The sequence below is a fragment of the Rhinolophus hipposideros genome, assembly GCF_964194185.1.
Source record: "Rhinolophus hipposideros genome assembly, chromosome: 20".
Taxonomy (NCBI): Eukaryota; Metazoa; Chordata; class Mammalia; order Chiroptera; family Rhinolophidae; genus Rhinolophus; species Rhinolophus hipposideros.
The window spans coordinates 22,764,279-22,787,286 of NC_138066.1; the positions used below are offsets into that span (position 1 = coordinate 22,764,279).

The window sequence follows — 23,008 nt, forward strand, 5'->3', positions numbered from 1 at the left end:
AACATTACTAAAAACCTACTAAGTAGCAGACATTAGCCTAAGCACTTTATATGTATTAACTCATTTAAGTCCTCACAACAGTCCTTTGATTTGGTACGATTATTATACCACCATTATACAGATGAAGAAAATGAAACACTACTCCAAGCTTTAAAAAAAAAAAACCTGCGTATTTTTCATTTTCTAGATCAACAAATTCTTATGGGTTATGTATCAAAAATATCTGGAAAACAAAGTATAATAAAATTTTCAATTACTAAAAATGACAAAACTGCCCTCCCCAATACTAGTACATAATTTTAGAAAACACTAATGAAGCTCTGTTAAAATGTTATGCCCAAATTTGGTTCCCACACTTAAAAAGCAAAGTGGAGAAACGAAAGGAAGCCTAAATCATATGGATGGAAGGCAGGTCCAGTAAGAAAGATAAAGGCATATTTACTTAATCTGAAAAAGTTAATGTTAAGAAATGGATTGATAATCTCCAAAATTCAAGGGGCCAAACACATCAGAAAAGATGTTTAGACATACATACACACACAGACACAGACACACACACACACACACACACACACACACAGGTATTTTTCTAATAATGCTTGACGCTGACAAGAATGTGAGGAAAAGAAAAGGCCACTCTCCATATACAACTGATAAGAGTTTAATTAGCACAACATATCCAGAAAGCAATCTGACAAAATATATCAAAGTTTTACACGTGCATATCTCCTGACCTCACTATTCCACTTCTGGAAATTAATCCTAACAAAATAATCAGATAAGAAAGCAAAGAGGTAGGTACAAAAACATTATTTTTAGCTTTTTTTTAAATCAAATTTATTGAGGTAACATTGGTTAACAACATTATAGCATTGTTTAATAACATTATAGCATTGTTTATAACAGGTAAAAACCGTAAACATCTCAAGTGCCCATTTGCAGGGGATTGGTTAAATTAATTTAGTTTAACCAGATAATTTTCTGTGTAGCATTTGAAAAGTGTAAGTATAAAAAGAACTTGGTTTGAATAAACTAAACCATAAGATACGTTTTGAAACAACTTAAGTAATTTGAATATGGAGTGGACATACCAGGATTATTAGGAAGTATTAATTTGATGAGGTAAGATGACAGTGTTCCATAAGAACCATCCTCATTTTTAAAGAGCCACATACAGAAGAATTTAGAGGCCAACTGGCATGATGATTATACTTTAAAATACTTCAGGAAAAAAAGAAAACAAAGGTAACAAAGTATTATTTTTAAAGAAAGAAAAGGTAGATTTATATTCATTAACATGGGAGGATGTAAAGTGTATCTCATTTATGGCTCCAAAAAAGTTTAAATTGAATAAAGTATCTGGAAGGATATATACCAAATTGCTAAAAATGGATAGTGTTTCCCCAAAAATAAGACCTAGCAGAACTATAAGCTCTAATGCGTCTTTTGGAGCAAATTTTAATATAAGACCCGGTATTATATTATATTAATTATATTATATTATATAAGACCCGGTCTTATTTTACTATAATATAAGTAAAATAAGTAAATATAAGTAAAATAATTAAATATATTAAACATAATTAAAATAATTAAATATATAATATAATATTAAATATTTAAAAATATGAGTAAAATAATAAATAAGTAAAATAATTATATTATATAAGACCCGGTCTTCTATTATAGTAAAATAAGACCGGGTCTTATATTAATTTTTGCTCCAAAAGACACATTAGAGCTGATGGTCTGGCTAGGTCTTATTTTCGGGGAAACACGGTATCTCTGAAGAGCACTATTAAGAGTAGGTAAAAGGAGGACTTCCACAATCCATGTTACATATTTCAGTTTTGCTGGGGGCGGGGGGATCAGTACTGTTTGGAAAAAAAAATTACTACAAATTTTACTTTTATAATTTTTTAAAAGGTAATTAAGATTAAATATATTCAAGAATACAAGGAGGTCTTCTGAGGTAGACGTAATTCTTCTTGTCAACAGGAAATCAAACAGGAAGAAACATTAAAATAAAAGCTGGAGAAATTAGAGGTTGCCTTAAGTTTGACACGACATCATCCATCCCTAAGAACTAGTTTAAAATGTTCCCGGTATGATTCACAAAAGAAATTATCAAGGACCAATAAATGTAAGGGAAAAAACGTTTACCCTCATTAAACACTGGGAAATGTACATTTTTAAAAATGTGAATTAAAATAAGCACAAACCATTTTCTATCCATGTGACAAAGATGAAAAAAATTATAAAATCCAGTGTTAGTAAGGATAAGGGAAACTGATATTCATATAAAGAAGGTAAGAATGTAAACTAATACAGCTTTTCTGGAGGGCAACTTGGCAATACAGATCAAAAGCCTAAAAATATTGTGTTTCCTTAGAATACATACTAATTCCATATATAGAAATTTATTTTATGCAATAACAATCATAGATGTGAGTAAAGATTTAATAACAGTGATGTTTATTGCATTATTTATAAAAATTAAAAACTGGAAACAATCCAAATGTCCAATAAAGAACTGGTTAAACTATCCATATGATAGAAAGTCTGTGCTGCCATTAAAAATAATGCTGTGGAACAATATTTAATGACATGGAAAAATATTCATGATCTCTGTTAAGTAGAAAAAAACAGATTGCAGAACAGAATATAGAATATAGTTCTATTTTTGTTCTAACTACACACCCACTGGGGGAAAAACTAAAAAAGATATATAACATACATCAAAGTATTAAAAGTACTTAACTCTAGCTGCTGGGATTAGAGAGTATTATTTCTTTACTTTCGCTTGGCCATTTTCCAAATTTTCTATAATGAATATGTACATTTATAATAAAAAAATAACTATATTTCTTTATTACTTAAAAAATGTCTTACCTGCCTATAGGAGAGGAACTAGGTCAGCTGCTATACAAGAGGAACTAGATCAGCTTATCTCCAGAGGGCCCTTCTAGCTCTTACTGAAAAAACAGTATGTAGGAAAAATCTTTAGAAAAATTAAAGGATACACATACTACTTGCACTCTATGCCTCCTATTTTACAATAAATTCATCTCCGACTTCATTCCTTTAAGATTTGGCCTTCGGGCGGCTGGTTAGCTCAGTTGGTTACAGCATGATGCTCTTAACACCAGGGTTGCCGGTTCGATCCCCGCATGGGCCACTGTGAACTGCACCCTCCACAACTAGATTGAAACAACTACTTGACTTGGAGCTGATGGGTCCTGGAAAAGCACACTTAATTTTTAAAAATTAAAAAAAGAAAAAAAAGATTTGGCCTTTATTTCCTCACACTTTCTTGAAAAAATAAATAAATCAATCAATAAACTATAAGCATAGTGATTGGGCGGTGTGGCCAAGAGCAACGGTTATGAAGCAGAGCAAACCTCAGTTTCTACACTGGCTTTGCCTTTAGCTAACTGTGTGTGTGACCTTCCACAAGTTACTTAACCTCGCCAAGACTTAATCTCCTTGTATGTGCAACACAGTTATTAGGACCTATTTTACAGGCTACTTTGAGAACTAAAGGAGACATTTGTAAATAATGTAATACAGCACCTGGGGAGTGATGCACAGTTAATAAATGGAAGCTATGTTTATTCTTTTTAGTAGATACAGGCATTTAACATTGTATTTGCAATTATACCAAGATAGGCATAAATTGATCATCTCAATTCTCAAAATGTGACATTTGATTGCTTTCCACTCATGTTCTTTTATCTTATGAGCCTTACGGAGGACATCAGGAATGCTTTCTAATTACTTGAGTTAAAACATTTGTCTCTGTCCTTCCCCCAAACCCTCACCATTGTTGACATTTATGTACCCTAGATTATGTACCATTTTTAGGATGTAAAAACCTTTAAGACTGTCTGAAAGGCTTCTCTTTCAAAATTTTCCTTGCATGAAATAGTATGAATAGCTAATAAGAACTCTTCTCAAAATAGTAGCATTTTGGATTTATCCAGAGGCAATTTTATTCAACTGCCCCAAGGAAAAGAATCTGGTAGATCTGAGACTAAACACCCAGCAAAACAATCAATATTAGTTGAAAGGTAATTAAAAATTACCAAAGAACTTGAGCTAAAGTCAAGTGTAGTCCAAATATAACAAACTTTCAAAGCAAGTCACATGGGCAAACTTATTTGGGGATAGGTCATAAATTATAATAATCAAGAGGGAATTATGCATATGTTTTAAAGGTATTATGACATATAGACTTTAATTCACAAGTAACATTATAACCTATTTTTTTCTCACACTGCCTTCCACCTCTCTCCCTATCTAATCCCCTTAGCAAATTTCCATTAAAATGTAAGAGAAATATAAAGTAGAAGAAAGTATATACACATTAAAATGTCTGGAAGAATACACCTCACATTGTTTTCTCTGAGAAGGAGGTACAGGGATTTGGGAAAGTGGGAGAACTTCTACTTTTTTCTTTACATACATCTATACTGTTTATATGTATATTTTTTTACAGTGAAAATTCTATATATAAGTAAAGATTATGTATGTGTGTGTATGTACATACACAGAGGGTGCCAAAAAACTGTATACACATTTTAAGGAAAAAACTTGTATTAATACGTACCAATAACAAAAAATGAATACCATTCACATTTGACTTCCGCAATTATAAGAGGTGCTCAAAGTGGTTACCATCAGCGAGCGTCCAGACATTTCTGATTACAGCGAACAACTGCTTAGCATAGATAATATCTCTTAAAAAGTGTACACATTTTTTTGGCACCCTGTGTATATGAACAGCATAAGTACAAATTAAATTAAGTCCCATACAAACCCTAGCAAGTTTCATAAACTTCAGGGGAAAAAAATGTCTCTATTCTTTTGAAAAATGCTTTGCAGCTTTGTATAGTATTTTTTTAAAGATAGCCTAGCTACTCTTAGGGAAATACATTATGAATAGCAAAGCATTAGCCATGGTTAAAACTGGAAAGGAGGAAATTGATGAAGCAGTGATCTGATTTCCTCTGTCCAACTGCTTTTATTTTTTTTTAAATAAATTTTATTGGGGAATATTGGGAACAGTGTATTTCTCCAGGGCTCATCAGCTGTCCTTGTCCTTCAATCTAGTTGTCCTTCAATCTAGTTGTGGAGAGCACAGCTCAGCTCCAAGTCCAGTCGCCATTTTCAGTCTTTAGTTGCACGGGGTGCAGCCCACCATCCCAAGCAGGAATCGAACCAGCAATGTTGTTGTTGAGAGCTCGCGCTGGCGCTCTAACTAAATGAGCCATCTAGCCACCCCCGCAACTGCTTTTTATACCCTCTTACTCATCAAGATGGAGACATCTCTGGCTGGCTTAGACCAAAGTTTCCAAAAGAAACGGTAACAGAACCCAAACACTTGGAAAAGTAATTTCATGAAAAAGCAACTAAAAACAGAAATATTATAAAACAGCTTCCTTGACATAAGCCTAAGGGTATGTTTGTCAAAATTTCTGGGGTTTTTGGGGTTATGAAAGGCAACTTCATTTATTAGTACAACTACTATTATCGAGAGTAAAAAAATCTGCAAATTCAGAGTAAAGAGAATTACAGCTCAACACTATCATACCTCCTACATTTAGCCAAGTGACACAACCAACAAAAACCAAACACATAAGTTCTCTGTCTTCCAGGGGAGTTGTTTCCTTTACACAAAGGATTCACTTTCGGCTCTTCCACGGTGGCCCCCTCATTTGGATCACTTGTTCCTATTCGGTACAATGTATCCCTAAGGAGTTTCAAGGAGTTGTGAATTAATTGTTATTCACAAGCAAAAAGGAAAAAAAAGGAAGAAAGAAAGAAAAAAGGCAGGATTAACTGCAATTGCCATACAACTGAGAAACTTGCATCTTGCACTTTTACCATGTAAATAATGCACAGATCCTGCGGGAACATGCCAAACACCAGGATTCTTAATTAATGGAGCTCTTTAATGTGCAAATCAGGAACAAATTGCAAGTTCTGACTCGCATTGATTATGAAAACATTAATTGAATGAGCAAGACCCAAAAAAAAAAAAAAAAAAGAAAAGAAAAGAAAAGAAAAAAACAACCCAGAATCCTAAATCTTCAGAAGAGACCAAAAGAATACAAAACTCTGGAAACCAGACAAGTCTGACCAATGTCTAAAATGCAAACCTAAAACTAGTGCTGCTTACTGTTATACAATGAATTTAAAATCCAGAAACAAAAAAACAACAGTTTAATCAGAAATACTGTAAAAGCATCTATTCCACCAACATCTTGCATTGAGCAGAAAAATGAGTGATTACTCCAGAAGCTCAGACACTGCTTTAAGGGGGGGAAAAAACTCCACTTTATATATATACACACTTATATGTATATAGGTATAAGAAAACAATGCTGTCTCTTTAAAAAGAAATTCACCCTATATAAATTATAGCCATAAACTTTTCCTGCAGTGCAGCCTAATTAATTCTTGTTCTATACACAAAGGGAAATGCTGGGTGACAAATGGGTGTGAAGCCAGAAAGCTGCCAGGTCTGCAAAACATTTTCTACTTCAATTTATAAGCAATTTTGCAGTAAATCATCAACCAGAACCTGGAATCTCAGGAATCTCTGAGTGTCCAAACCACATTATATCACTTATCAAAGAGAGAAGGAAAAAGAGTTTAAAGACATCTCATTTTTCAATTCTAACCCACATCAAAATCTAGAAGCCCTGTGTAATCTATTATTCTCTTCTGGGTAAGGTTTTAGTACCAAAGATATATATTTCAAGCAAAAATGACACTACAGGTTGATGTAGCCCATTCTTCCATCCCTAGAAATACTGTATCATGTATCCATTACCATAAGAAATATTCCCAGAGTTATCTGGGAATCAGCTCACAACTATTTATAGCCATTCCTTCAATCCAAGCAAAACGTTCACTATCAAGCCAAACTGCGGGGTTCAACAGTGAGCCGCGGTGGGAAAACAGGTGGGAAACACTCCAAGGAAATGAGGCCACTGAAGAGGAAAATGGAAACTTACAAGAAACAAAGAAGAAAGCAGGGCTGCCCCTTTGTAGTCAAACCCTTCCCCCACCAGACCTCTGCCAGCCACCGATCTGCTCTCCATCCTTTTAGTTTTACGTGTTCCAGAATGGCACCTAAACGGAATTTTAAAGTACATAATCTTTTGAGACTGGCGTCTATCACTGGCATAATAACACCTTTAACATTCATCCAGGGTTTTGCGTTTATCATTAGTTTGTTCCTTTTTATTGCTGAGTAATGGACCAGAATGTTTATCCATTTGCCTACTAAAGGACATTTAGGCTGTTTCCAGTTTTTGGTGATAAGGAATCAAGTTGCTATAAACACTCATGTCAAGTCTCTGTGCGGACATGTTTTCATTTCCCTAGGGTAAATAGTATCTAAGACCAGGACTGCTGCATCAGCTGGCAAATTTATAAAAAAGCTGCTCAACTATCTTCCAAGGTGGCTGTACTATCTCGCATTCCCATCTTCATTGGATGTAAGTTCCAGTTGCTCTGCATCCCTTCTGACACTCGATGGTGTCAGGTGTTTGTTTTTAGCTATTCTAATATGTATGTAATAGCATCTCATTAATTTGCATTTCCCTCAATACTAATGATCATGTTAAACCTCTTTTCATGTGTTTATTTCCCATAATATCTCTTCCTTGATGCAATCTCTGTTCAAATCTTTTGCATTTTTTTTTTAAAGATTTTATTGCGGAAGGGGAACAGGACTTTATTGGGGAACAATGTGTACTTCCAGGCCTTTTTTCCAAGTCAAGTTGTTGTTCTTTCAGTCTTCGTTGTGGAGGGCGCAGCTCAGCTCCAGGTCCAGTTGCCCTTGTTAGTTGCAGGGAGCGCAGTCCACCATCCCTTGTAGGGACTCGAGAAACTGGACTGGCAACTTTGTAGTTGAGAGGATGCGCTCCAACCAATGGAGCCATCAGGGAGCTTAGTGGCAGCTCAGCTCAAGGTGCTGTGTTCAATCTTAGTTGCAGGGGGCGCTGCCCACCATCCCTTGTGGGACTCGAGGAGGTGAACCAGCAACCTTGTGGTTGAGAGCCCACTGGCCCATGTGGGAATCGAACCGGCAGTCTTGGGAGTTAGGAGCATGGAGCTCTAACCACCTGGGCCACCGGGCCGGCCCCTGCACTTTTTTTTTAATGGGTATTTTCTATTGTTGGGTTTTGAGAGTTCTTTATGTATTCTGGACACAAGTCTTTTGTTGGATATGTGATCAGCAAATATTTTCTCTTGGTCTGTAGCTTGTCTTTTCATTCTGTTATCATGTCTTTCACAGAGCAAAAGATTTTAATTCTGATATTGCCCATCATCAATTTGTTCTTTTAAGGACTATGCTGTTGATGTTATATCTAAGAACTCTTTGCCTAACCCAAGGTCATGAAAATTTTTCTCCCATGTGTTCTTCACTTTATAGTTTTATGTTTTGCATTTAAGTCAATGATCTATTTTGTGTCAATTTTTGTGTAAAGTTGAGCTATAGGTTGCAGTTCATTGTTTTGCAAATGAATGTACTATTGTTCTAGCATCATTTGTTAAAAAGACTATCCTTTCCCCATTGAGCTGACTTTGCACCTTTGTAAAAAGTCAATTACCCATATTTCTAAGAGTCTATTTCTAAACTCTCTGTATTCTATGCCACTGGTTAAAGTAAACTTTTAAAATGAATAAACCCACAAAGGAAGGACAAAGTGTGAGATAACAACTCAGTTTGGTAAGCTAAAAAGCCAATGGAGAATGTCTACAATTAAAAAGACTGACCACATCAAGTATTTAGGAGGATGTGAAGCAACTGAAACTGCTAGTAGGATTGTAAAATGGTTAAAACCACTTTGGAAAACAGCCTGGCAGTTTCTTTAAAAGTTAAACATATACTTACCATGTGACCCAGCCATTCCATTTTTATTCAGGAGAAGTGAAAGTATATGTATTTAAGTATATACACAGTAGTCCCCCTTATCTGCAGTTTCGCTTTCCACAATTTCAGTTACCAGCAGTCAACCAGGGTCCGAAAATATTAAATTGAAATTTCCAAAAAAAAAAGAAAAAAGAAATTTCCAGAAATAATTCCTAAGTTTTAACTTTCATGACATTCTGAGTAGCATGATGAAATCTCTTGCCATCCCACTCCTGCCAGGGACATGAATCATCCCTTCGTGCAGCGTATCCACGCGGCCTTATACCCACCCATTGGTCACTTAGTAGGAATCTTGGTTATCAGATAAACTGTCATGATATCGCAGCGCTTGTATTCAAGTCACCCTTACTTTACTTAAAAATGGCTCCAAAATGCAAGAGTAGTGATAGTGGCAATTCAGATATTCCAAAAAAGAAACTATCAAGTGCTTCCTTTAAGTAAAAAGGTGAAAGTTCTCCACTGAATAAGGAAAGAAATTGTATGCTGAGGTTACTAAGATATATGGTTAAGAAGGAATTTTCTATCCATAAAATGGTAAAGAAAAAGAAATTAGTGCTAGTTTAGCTTTTGCACCTCAAAAGTTAAAGCCACAGTGCATAATAAATGCTTAGTTCAGACGAAAAAGGCATTAGGTTTGTGGGTGGAAGACATGAATGGATAACATGTTCTGACTGCAACATGTTGCTCCAGAAAGCACTGAGCCTACAGGAAGACTTCAGCGAGGGGTCCCCTGAAACTAGTGACACCACGTCTTTTACTACAAGTAAGGGATGGTTACACAGATTCAGGAACAGGTTTGGACTGAAACATATAAAAATTACTGGAGAGGCTGCATCTGCCAATGGAGAAGCTGCTGCCACAATTCCAGCAGAGTTGAAAAAGTTGATTACGGTACTATCCACAGTTTTAGGCATCCACTGGGGGTCTTGAAATGTATCCCCAGGATAAGGGGGGACTGACTGTACACAAATGTTCATGGCAGCTTCATGTGTAATAACCAAAAACTGGAAACAAAACAAATAGTGCTATATCCATATAATGTAACTACTCAGCAATTATAGGCAATGAACTATTGACATAGGCAAAAACATGAATGAATCTCAAAATAATTACACCGAGTGAAAGACAGACAAGAGTACAAACTATGATTCCACTTATATAAAATTCTACAAAATGCAAATTAATCTATAGTGACAGAAAGCAGATTAGTGGTTGCTTAGGGACAAGGGGCAGGAATTAGAGATTGCAAACAGGCTGAGAAAACTTCTGGGGATAAGAAAAATGTTCATTATCTTGAGGGTAGTGATGCCTGCATGGGTGTATGCAGATGTCAAATTGTACAAATGCTGCTGACAGGTTAAGTAAGATGAGGACTGAGAACTGACCATTTAATTTAGCAACATGGTACTCATTTGTGTCCCTGATGGACAGTTTTGGTGGAATGATAGAAATACAGGCTTGACTGAAATGGGAGAATGGGAAAAAGAGATTTCAGATAGTGAGTATAGACAACTGTTTCTAGTGATGTTGCTTTAAAGGGGGGCAGAGAAATATATGCAATGTATTGTATGTCAATTATACTTCAATAAACCAATTTTTTTAAAGCAGGTGGACGAATAACTGACTTACTAAACCTGAACAAGTTGACTGCTGTTAGCAGTGAAGAAGAATGAGAAGCAATCCACTTAACAGTCCAAGAAGAGAACCCTAGAAGATTCAGGAACTGGCAGTGCCAGATACCTCTAGAAGAGGAGAGGAAGGCAGGGCTGAAAACACTAGGTCCTCCCTCTTACTCACTCAGAAGTTTAGGTTTATCCTTTGAAGAGAGTTAAACAAACAGGGTATCTGGACAGGGTAGCATCAGACACAGTTGAGGGCAACTGCATAATATTAAAAACAAGAAAATAAACTGAAATTCACAGATGAAATGCTGATATCCCCAAGCAATCTACCTCCTAGGATGCTGGCAGCCAGGCAGGAGACTGGAAGTCCTCTAGCAACCATAACTGCATGAGGAGCAAAGATGTAACTACTGATATTGAGGGTTTCCCCACGTAGTTCAGATACACTTTACAATGGAAACCACAGACAAAGAGCCCATGTAAATATACAAAGCATCTAATCAACTTTTGGACACACTACTTTTACAAGTCAGCAGAGATAACAGAATCACCAAATATCTAAGAAAAAAAAATCTAACATGTTATACAAGGATTAAAACAAAAGAAAAAAGCTTATAGGAAATAGATTATGCAGAAAGAACTTATAAGAACTTACATATCAGGTATATCCCCAGAGAAATAAAATTAAAATACATTTAAAAAAAGTAAAAATACTCCATAGAGGGGTTTGAAAATAAAGCTAAGGAAATGTCTTAGAATGTAAAACCAAAAAGACAAAGAGTGAGCGGAGAAAGAAAAAAAGAGAGGTAACTGGAAAAATGAAGGAAAAAAAAGAAGAGAGCCAAACAACAGACTAATGCCAAATGATAGACCTTCCAGAAAGACAGATGACAAAACAGAGGAAAGGAAATCAAATAAAATAATTTCAAGATAATTTTCCAGGACTGAAAGATAGGAGTTTCTAGATTGAAAAGACCTTGCAAGTACTCTGCATAATGGATGAAAATACATTTACACCAAGGGGCAGGCAGCATCATGAAATTTCAGAATTCTTCAAAGAAATGTCTCCAGTTTCCAAAAAGGGAGGGAAAAAACAGTAAGATTAGGAATCAAAATGGCTTCTGACTTATCAATAGCAATTTGGGAAGGTGGAAGGCAATGGAATATTCTATAGAATTCTATACACAATCAAATAGTCAATCATGATGAGTATCATTGTGATGAGAGAATAAAGATACTTCTAGACATTCAAGGTCTAAAAAAGTTTACCTCTCACACACCCTTTCTCAGCAAGCAATTAGAGAATATGCCTTACGAAAATAAGGGAATAAGCCAAGAAAGATCCTGAAATACGAGATCCAAAAAAGGGAGAAGCTAAGGTAATCCATAGGAGATCCCGGCATGATAGCTGGGCACCGGAGAAGGTGAACAGTCCAGATTAGAGCAGGTCAAAAGGCTCTGGGAGAGACTTCTTTAGGAAGCTAAATTGGCAGAATATCTGATGCAGTTGAATATCTTGAGGGGAGATTCAGACAACTAGAGAAAAGTATGGACTTCAATTACTGCATAGAAAACAAAATAAACAAAAATGTAACAATTATTAACTCCAGAAAACAAAATTGTACGTGGGAAAGGAAAAATAATCCTAGTATATATATTGCATGGCTCAGCTGTGAACAGTGTTTACACAGACATAATAATGTAAACACTGACTATTGATCTAACCAAACTACAATATAACCAAGAAAGGACAGAAAGTTATATGAGTGTAGCATGAACAAGAACTAAATCCTCATTTTCATAATGAGGAGTCAATAGATAATGCCTAAAACTGAGAAATCAAGTAGAAACAAAACATATTAGAGATATAAAGATAAATCCCATGGATCCCCAAAATATACAACAAAATAACTGAAAATATAATTGTTGCTCCAGGAGAGTTGGTTAGAGCAAGGGGGTGATGTGCACAGTCAGCAAAATCTGGTTTTCATAACAAGCTTTGTAGAATTATTTGACTCTTTAAATTATATACATGTATAATTTAGATGAAAATTTAAAAGAGAGGGAAAAAGTCCAAGGTAATAAAAAAGATGGTGGAGATAGGAATAATTCTAGGAACTAAAGTGAAAACAAAAACGAAAAAGCTTTAAATGTAGATAATATACTCTAAGCACATTAATAATATAGAAAAAGAACATTGAGAAAACAAAACACCTTTTAGAGATTAAAACTATGATTGCAAAAAAAAAAAAAAGAACTGGAAATCAAACTTAAAGTCTTTGAGAACACAGACATGGAAAACCACAAAAAGATGGAAAATGTTGGAGAACAAACACATAAGAGACATAACACTAATCCAAGTTTAGTATCTAAAAGACATCAGAGAAATGGAGGCAAGGAAATTATCAAAAAAATATATTAGATTTTCCCAAAACTGAACAACCCATCTTCAGACTGAAAGGGCCCAGTAAGTACTTAGCACAATGAATGAAAAAGGACCCATACCTAGCCATTTCTTCAGACAATTACAAAAAAACAAGAATAAAAAGAAGATCTCAAACATTTCCACAGAGCAAATACAAGTCACCTACAAAGGAATGAGATTCCAACCACCAACTATTTTCTCGTCGACAACACTCAGATGATAGAAGACATGTGGTAGGTAAGCTGAATAATGGTCCCCCAAAGATGACCACATCCTAATCCCCAGAACCTGTGAATATGTTACCTTCCATGGCAGAATTTTGCAGATGTGATTAAGTTAAGGATCTGAGATGGGAAAGTTATATGGAATTAGCCCAGTGAGCCCAATGTAATCATGAGGCCCTTGTAAGAGAGAGGCAGTAGCGTCAGTCAGAAAACGAGAGGCTGAAGCGATGGGATTTCTGGTTTTGAAGATGGGAGACAGCCATGATCCAAGAAATGCAGGCAGCCCCTAGAAGTTGACAAAGACACAAAAGACAGCTACTCCCCTAGAGCCTCCAGAAGGAGCACAGCCCTGCTGAACCTTGGTTTTAGGATGTCTAACCTCCAGAACTGTAAGATAATAAATCTGTGCCTTTTGTATACTAAGCTTGTGGTAATTTGTTGCAGTAACAATAGGAAACTAATACAAGATGGTACTTTCAAATTCTGAGGGAAAGTAATTTTCAACCTAGAAATTTATACCCAATCAATTAAGACTTTATCAATGAAGAATGAGGGCAGACTCAGATAATTTACTCTACGAATGTTTGGCAACAAACTGACAAAGTAAACTGAGATATAGGAAGACCCAGAGAGCTATAAAAGAGTAGCTCCATCCCAGAAGAGCAATGAAAGGAGGTCCCAGGAATACACGAGTTCCAGAGAACAGCCAGTTCAAACTAGAAATATAAAACAAAACAGATGCCATGATTTAAAATTTGGGGGAAAAAGATTGAAGTGATAAAACTGAGCTACAAGAGGGCAAAAAAAGGAAATTGGAGACCTAAGGGGAAAAAAATGACATAATAAATTAATAGTCCAAATGTGAAGCAAACGGAAATACAGCAACTGATGGTGGGTAATAAAAGATCTACTTGAACTATGAGCTAGGAGCGTGAACGAAACTAGGAACATTTCCTTTGAGTGGCCTAGGAGCCATGAACTCTTACCACACAGGAAAGAAAAAGTAATTTTCCCTGCCCTGGTATTGTACCTTATTTACATGGTAATAACACTGTAAATACAGTTTATTGGTTTTCAACTCCTAGGGTCAACATATGGATATGGATAAAGCACTGAAATCTATGTTGTGGTTGCAGGGCAGAACATAAAACTAGTGTAAAGATGAAATGACTATTTCCTATCTTATCCTCAAAATTTCTACCTCCTCCCTTTTTCCTCATTAGCAATTTATGGCCTTGGTTTCTATTTCAAAAAACATAGAACGATCAAAAGAGAATTTCCAGACTCCTCCCTATCTGTGTATACTACTTACATACTACCTTCCCACCTGTCACTACACTTAAACTGTCCACACTGCTATCAAAGGTCACCCTGCTCGTGCACTAGTCCCATCTCCACTTACCTCCTCAAAGACAGTGCTACAGCAGAGATGCCCTCTCCTGCATCATCCATTTTCCCCTCTGTGGGTCCTTCTTATCAACATACAAGCATGCTGTTATTTATCTCATCTCAAAAACAAATGAAACACCTCTCCTGACTCCACATCCTTCTCCATCTAATGTCCCATTTCTCTGCCCCCTTTAAAGCAACATCCCTAGAAACAGTTGTCTATACTCAGTCTTAAATCCCTTTTTCCTGTTCTCTCATGAACCCATTCCCTCCCACTCCACCAAAACAGCTCAAGGACACAGATGACCACCGTGTTGTTAAATTAAATGTTCAATTCTTAATCCTCATCTTACATAACCTGTCAGGAGCATTCTCTTCTTTCATACCAGAAAATAAATCAAGAAAGAGTTAGAAACAAATCATCTAACATTACAGCAGTAAAACAGAAATAGAATGAGACAATGTAAGGCAAAGGACTTTTGTTGTCTTCCTGAATACTTCTGTACAATTTATCATATTCATGTATGATTTTAATAAAATTCCTTAATAGGTTTTAAGACATAAATAACAATAAGATAGAGTGGCATCTTATACAGGTTAGGTTCTAAAGTTCAAAGTCTGAGCATAAAGCAAAAATCAAGTTCTTACAAAATGACTTTAAAAAAAATCCCTAAAATGGCCCATAAAATTCAGCACCAAGTTCAACATGGCCAATTGCTCCCCTCAAACACACACACAGCTACTTCATCAATTAAACAGATGACTATGTTTAGGGACCATGCTGTACAAGACTGCATGCTGTAACTTTTCTTTTTTTCATGTTGTAACTTTAAACACTAGATTCATAGTCTCTATCCGATAAGAGGTATCCAGGAACAAAGAATAACAGGCAACAACAGATTCGCCTGCTAGCTCATGCCTACTCCACGGCACTGCTCACTGAATAAAAGGGCACTATTTAAGCTGTTTGTCTCTCCCTCTTTTTCTTTTAGCCAGGTACATAATTAAAGATGAGTTAATTAAATGAGTATATAAAGAGGCTCCAACAGACAGTGATGTGTAAGACTTCTTCATGAATAATGGATAGAGCGATCCTACTATGGAACTCCTACAAGCCAGGGTTGCTGCCTTATCTAACTCATCACTATTAAGGATTGTTTCTGGAACTGAAGATAACCCCAATTCCTAACAAACCCAAAACAAACGAAAATAAATTTTCTGACTAGACTGGTTTCTGTAGTTTTGAAGTTTTCACAGCTCTGTGACCCATCCAGGGCTCATCTTTTCAGGGTAGGCGGAATCCCTGCAGAAGATTCTGATACTCTTCTCCTGAAGGTTCCACTACTTGGTTACTTTGGAAAAGCACTTGCTCTTGTGATCCAACTTTACTCTCTACATAGTATAAATGCCTGATTAACCAGGTTGGACAAAGTAAGTAGTAGCTCAATAGGGACCAAAAGTCTTCCTAGACAGAACTCATTCTCTAATAGACAAAACACAGCATATATTTCAATGCTAAGTCAATAGGCATTATGTAAATATCAAAAAGAAAGTTATCATAAATGATTGTCTTCATTTCCCACCTACAGTTAAGCAAAAATAAGAGATCAGTAATACTCTGTGGTGGCAGAAGTGTAGGAAAATAACTGCTACACATGAGAATTTCAATTATTACAATTCTTCTAGGGCCAATTTCACAATATATTCCAAAAGCCTTAAAAAAACAAAGTACCATACAACCCCTTTGTCCTAGCAACTGCATCCCAGGGGACGCAGATCTGTGTCGTCCAATACAGGGCCTACCAGCCGTATGTGAAAACTCAGCACGCGAAATGTGGTCAGTCCATATTTTGAGACGCACTGTAAATGTAGACTACGCTTTGGATTTTAAACACTTAACATGAAAAAATGTACATAAAATATCTCAATATTTGTATATGGACGACAGGTTAAAATTATAATGATTTTTTTTTACATATTGGGTTAAATAAAAATACTACAAAAATTAATTTTAATTTTTTTATATATAGATTTTATTGGGGAATATTGGGGGACAGTGTGTTTCTCCAAGGCCCATCAGCTCCAAGTCATTGTCCTTCAATCTAGTCGCAGAGGGCACAGCTCAGCTCCAAGTCCGCTTTCAAACTTTAGTTGCAGGGGGCGCAGCCCACCATCCCATGCGGGAATTGAACTGGCAACCTTGTTGTTAGGAGCTCACGCTCTAACCAACTGAGCCATCCAGCCGTCCCTCCAAAAATTCAGCGGCAGCTCGTTGTCTTCAGTCTAGTTGTGGAGGGAGCAGCTCACTGGCCCATGTAGGAATCGAACCGGCAACCCTGTTGTTCAGAGCTCACACTCTAACCAACTGAGCCATCCGGCCGCCCTTACCTCTTTTGGGTTTTTGGTGTTTTTTTTAATGCAGTTACTAGACGATTTAAAATTACATACATAGCTTGCATTATATTTCTACTGGACAATGCTACTTTTAGACAAATTTCACAAATATGTAAGTACATGTATGTTGATCAAAGCACGCTTTATAAAAGTGAAAAACGAGAATAAACCTCAGCATCCATCAATACAGATTGGTTAAACACATTGTGTAGTAAATCTATAAAATGGAATATTCTGTAGCCACTGAAAATGCTGATGTACATCTAAATATACTGACACGAAATGATATATTAAGTAGAAAAAATAAGCTTACAAAATACTACATATTTATAAGATTCCATTTTTGTTTTAAAAAGGTATGTGTGTGTGCACGCACATGCGTGCACACAAGCACAAAAAAATGGTCTGAAAGGATATTCATCAAAATGACAACTGCGGTTACCTCTGGGCAATAAGATTACAGGTAATCCTTATTTTCTTCTTTATGCTTTTATGTATTTCCTGAATTTTTGAAGTAAGCATGACATAATTTTATAATTAGAACAGTAAAGCTATTTTTAAAAAATGATAGCCATTGGCTGAAACAAAAAGATCAATCTTACATCATCTTCGCTAGAAGTCTATGGTAATAAGGGTCCTTAATTCTATGCAATGTGACTCTTGGAAAAGCTTGCAAGTGCCTCATCCCAAGCAATACTTAAACCTATTCCAAGTAATTAAGAATATTTCAGGGTTCTACAGATCATTTGTGAGAACTCTGCCATGAACCCATAAAGTGTTAATTGAGAGAACACTGAAATAAATGTTCATGGATTTGTCACCTCAGGCAACTAAGTAATTAAAAAGGGGGGATTTCGCTGATAATATTGGTTGCCTATGGGATAAAGAACTAGGTAGCAAGGGTACAGGAGTGGGAAGGAGGATTTTTCTCTATATAGTCATTACTGTCCTTTGAATTTTGAGCCATGTGAATGTATTGCCTACCTAAAAATAAATAAAATTTAAAAACAAAACAGGAGCATTACGAAGATTCTGTCATTGCCCATGACTAAGTCATAATTTTAAAAGTTATTTTTTAAAGTATAGTGCTATGGTAAAATTAGCATTAAATGTTTTAGTCTATTCAAGTCAAAATAGTTGAAGGGTCAGGGGGAAAGGCCACAGAGAGATGAGAGGGTAAATATGAACCAGAAGGGGAAGGCGATGGGGAGCAAACAAAATGTAATTTATCAATAGTAGAATTTGTTTTTACACTTAGGCAGGTAAAAAATTCCAACACTTCCTCTATATTTATATTACATTATACTGAGTTCTTGGATTTTTTTGCTTATGGGAAATATCAAAATGTCAACCATTGTTTCTATTAAAGGTCTTTAATGATATTGCATTTTGGAACTGTAATGAAACATGGTGCTCACTGCAGTTTGTAATGCATCTCATTAAATACATTAATAACATGCATTTCACTAAAAGGTCAACTTATTATGGCTGAAGTTTGGCTTTCCTTTAATCACTTCATTTAAAACTATAGAGCAGCTTTTCACAAAGATGGCGCTGATAACGAAGAAGGAAGCCCCTGCCTCACCCCCAAAGCTGAGCCAAAGCAAAAGCTTTGGAGGCAAAGAAAGCAGTGCCGAAAGGCGTCCACAGCCACACATAAAAGGAGATCCACACGTCACCCACCTTCCAAAGGCCCAAGACACTGCGGCTCTGAAGGCAGCCCACATGCCCTCGGAGAGCGCCCCCAGGAGAAACGTGCTTGACCACTTTGCCATCATCACATTCCCCCTAACTATGGAGTTGGCCATGAAGAAGGTAGAAGACAATACACGTGTGTTCACTGTAGATGTCAAGGCCAACAAGCACCAGAGCAAACAGGCTGGGAAGAAGCTCTATGACATTGACGTGGCCAAGGTCAGCACGTTGGTCGACTGGCTCCTAACTATGATGCTTTGGCTGTTGCCAACAAAAGGGATCCTCTAAACTGAGTCCAGTTGGCTAATTCTAAATATGAAAATTTTTCACTATAAAAATTAAAGCTATAGAGAAAACTCTGAAAAAGATAGTAGAGAATGCCTGTTACAGAAATGTTCTCTCAATTCCCCTATCCATTCAAATCAATTATGCTTATTCAGAAATGATTGCTAATGTTTTTATGTGAGATAATGGTAGTGGTTTCTTAAAAATCTTTTTCTTTTAGATACATGCTGATTTACTGATAAAATGGTAGGATGTCTGATATTTGCTTCAAAATAATCCAGAAGCAGGGAAAGAGTTATTATAAGTATAGATGAAATAAGACTAGCTGTGAGTAGATGACTGCTTGGCTAGTAACGGTATATGAGTTCACTGTACAGTTCTCTTTACTTCTATACAGGCTTGATATAATTCATGATGAAGTTTTAAATAACTCATGCTGAATTTCCTAAGTAACTTGCCTTCTGCCTTATACTATATCATTGCCACCGCTTCCTAATACTGTAGAACTTTTTCAAAGAAAATCAGAGAAAAAGCTAACCGTTTTAGAGAAATGGTTTTGTACATAGTAAATCCCTTAATTTTGCTAACGTCACTTCAGGACTTAGCACTTATGCAGCTACTAAAATATCAAAAAATGTCTTTGAAATTACGGTGCAATTCAAGAGTTATAATTACCATCACATGACAGCAAGGTGATTGGGGACTAAGCACGTGTGTGTGCTGGGGAAGGTGGGAGATATTTACTCAGTTTCTGAAAAGAAGAGTTTAGGTACAAAGAGTTTAGGTACTGAAGGTATAAAGGCATGCTGCTCAAAAGTTTACTGTGGCTAAAAAATAGCTAGAAGTCTGATGTTTTAGAGGCTATTGTTAGGACTTAGGACTATGAGAGTAAATGACAGTGCCAAGGAGAGAATATATCAAGAAAACACTACCTGAGAACAGGATTCTAAATGCAATGAAACTGACATTAAGAGAAGAGTCTGAGATGAGATGAAATCTGAAGGACAAGAGAACCCAAATCGCATATGTAGTGTCACCAAAGCCAAAGGGAAATATTTCAAGGAAAGGTTGAATGCTTCAAAGGCTGGGTTTGGCAATAAGGAAACCTCTGGTCACCGTTCCACAGGCATAAGAAGCAAAAGCTGAATTATAGGTATGACAGTAGAATATAATACTTTCCAGACCAAATGGTTAATTTACATAAGTAATGTGAATACTAATAAAGTCAAAATCTACTGAAGACAGTGGGGATGATGGTTCTTTACAATGATGACCATCACTCACATCGCTGAACACTGCCAAATGCCTCTTTCAGCAGGAAAAGATAATATTCATACCTACCATTTATGGTGGGCTGGGTGCCAGGTACTGAGCTAATGCTTGGTATTGATTATGTCCTTTAATCCTCACAACCACATTATCACCATTTTACTGTGAAGTAACTTGCCCACTATCACTTGGTTGATCCATTTCTAGGATGGAATCTAAACCCAGGCAGTCTGACTTTAACAACTAAGACCGAGCAAACTGAAAAGAGATTTTGTTAAAGACAATAAATTCCAGTGTTTGTTCTGGGGTCAGTACAAATACAACCTATATTCCGTACCAGTTAGCACAATATAAACTGTTCATCAGAGTAATGCAACCAAGAAATTTTTCTAAAACTCTGTTTACCAAGACAAGGAAGTATATAACATATTATGTCATACTGTCAAAAATAGTTGGAAGCAAACAAAACTTAACTACCTATGAGATGTGCAGAAATTCTGGTTATTAGAAAGCTCTCCACTTTCCCATCTTAGATTATGTGATACCAAACAAACATTCCTTTTTTATCCCTCTTCCACCACAACTCACCCTATCAGATTAATAGACATCCTGACAGATTAACTAGAGTTCACCAATGAGGCAATTGGTTAAAAAAAAGACAAATTAAAAAGATCAGAACTGTTGCAAAATAAGTTAAATAACATTAAAATAGCTAAATAAACTAAATTGTATCCAAAAATAAAAATGTGTCCACTATACCTCACAATAACTAACCCTTATAATATCTATATTTTAAGATGACTCAAAGGAAAAAAAAAAAGGTAAGGCTCCAGCAAGAAGAGTAATAAGTAACAAAATGGAAAAAGCCTTATCTGAAACATTTCAAACATTTAATCTAGAGCAGTCTAGATCTCATTCCAAGGCATACCAGGAATTAGGGTACTAGGGCATCAAAAATAGCAGAGAAGTGCTCCAAAAATCTCAAAAACTTTGAAAATTGACAATATATCATTTATTTAAGGAAGGAGAAAAGCTGCGGGAAGGGATAGAAAAGGCCCACCCCTCACAGTATCTTGAGGGTTCCTGAAGGATTAACTAGGCCTTTCACATAGGAAACAAACTTCAAGTATGACAGGACATACAATCTAAAGACTGGACCCTAGGAAGCAATTCCTAATTAAACCAGGTATACTCCTACATGAAAGGTTCACAGAATCCCCTTCCCTAGAAATCCTACATTATTTATTTTGAATGATTTAAGGTGATTCTACCTAAACACAGACACCAAATCAGACATCCTACTCCGGCCCCTTCCAGCTCTGACTCCATGATACAGTAAGTTTTAAAGAGCAAAGGAAAACACTAAGTCTCAGCAGGTAAATGAATAGCGATTCCAACCACAGTACATTCCCTGCAAATCTCCCTCTGCCCCAGGCCTTTGGTGACATTCGGCATCCAGGAACACAGCACACGGGAGTGTGGAGCAGAAGCAAGACTCCTAGGTCATAAGGCAGAAAAGCTGGAGTTTTCTCTCTGCCATGCATGAACAAGCTCTGTAGCTTTGGGCAACTCATTTTCTCCAAGACACGGTTCTCATCTGTAAAATGAGAGGAGTGGGAGCCCAATAATTTCTAAATTCCTTTTCTCTTCTAAAATTCTTGGACTTTTTAGTTCAGTAATTCTATTCCAAAACTTTTTCTTCCCTCTGCAGTCATCATCTTTCCTCATTCTATGCAACCCAAAGGAAGATATGAATAAGATCAGCTTAGCATGTTGCTCTAGAAATTTCCCAATCAAGGCATCTTTTAAGCTCGTGATACAACCATCTTAAATGAACTGAGTTTAGTCATTCGTTCTCTCCCTTTCATCCTATACCAATGGATTTTCAGAGTGTTGTTCTCTGAGCATTAAAAGAAGTAACTCAGAAAGCCAAGGAGAAGGTAAGGGGCAGGAAGAAAAAAAGAGTAACAGACCTGACTCAAGTACCCAATCCATTTCAGTCAGTTAGCTTCTTTTGATAAAAGAGTTATGCCTGTATTGCTATTTTTTTTAATTAAAAACTACTATTTTATACCATATTATCATTAAAACTTATCTTCTCTTTTTCAACTCTGTGGTAATGCAAATACAACCTGCGCATCCCAATGTACCCCACTGGTTTTCTAAGTATCTCATAAGTATTCTTACTATTTTTTAGGGCGCTGGCAAATTCTGGGCCACCTCTGTCCTTGAAAACTGGGAAAACATCTGGTTGAGGAAGCTGATTGGTAGTCAACAAAGCTTTTTGTAGTTTGATCCTTGCTTCCAAGAGTTGGTCCCACAGTGCTGAGAAAGAAAAAAGAATTCCCTTCCTTAGTTATACAATATTCCTGGTTAGAGGAGGGGGAAAGGGACAGAAAATCACACCAATCTCTAAGCGGCACAGCTTTTATCAGTTTCATGCCATGGAAACACTCTCTATTATAGGAAATAAACTCAGTATCTTGGAAGCAAATATTTGCTACATGAGAGAGAATGCTAAAGCCCAAAGAGAGGAGAAAACACTTCTCTTCAATCTTCCACAGTTGCAGGAAGTACTGGAGCAGAACCAGCTAAGCAGCTCAGTGTAGAAATGGCTGGCTAAGCATAGAACAATGGGGCTTTAGACCTCCAGGTAAGTGGGGCATGTCACAAACTAATTGGAAGGACACAGGAGAGAGCAAACAGCCAAAAACAAACAAAAAACCCAAAACAGGACATCAAATGCAGACACTGA

General features: G+C 36.4%; 1 protein-coding gene across 6 annotated transcripts in view; it reads right to left on the reverse strand.

Moving 5' to 3' along the window:
• The window catches only part of AATF (apoptosis antagonizing transcription factor), a 96,188-nt gene that overhangs the window by 69,008 nt on the left and 4,172 nt on the right, over positions 1 to 23,008 (reverse strand). For all 6 annotated transcript variants that reach the window (XM_081028364.1, XM_081028363.1, XM_081028365.1 and 3 more), the window contains exon 4: positions 22,441 to 22,578. In XM_081028364.1, the coding sequence (XP_080884490.1) occupies positions 22,441 to 22,578 (138 nt within the window). The remainder of the gene's footprint in view (positions 1 to 22,440; positions 22,579 to 23,008) is intronic.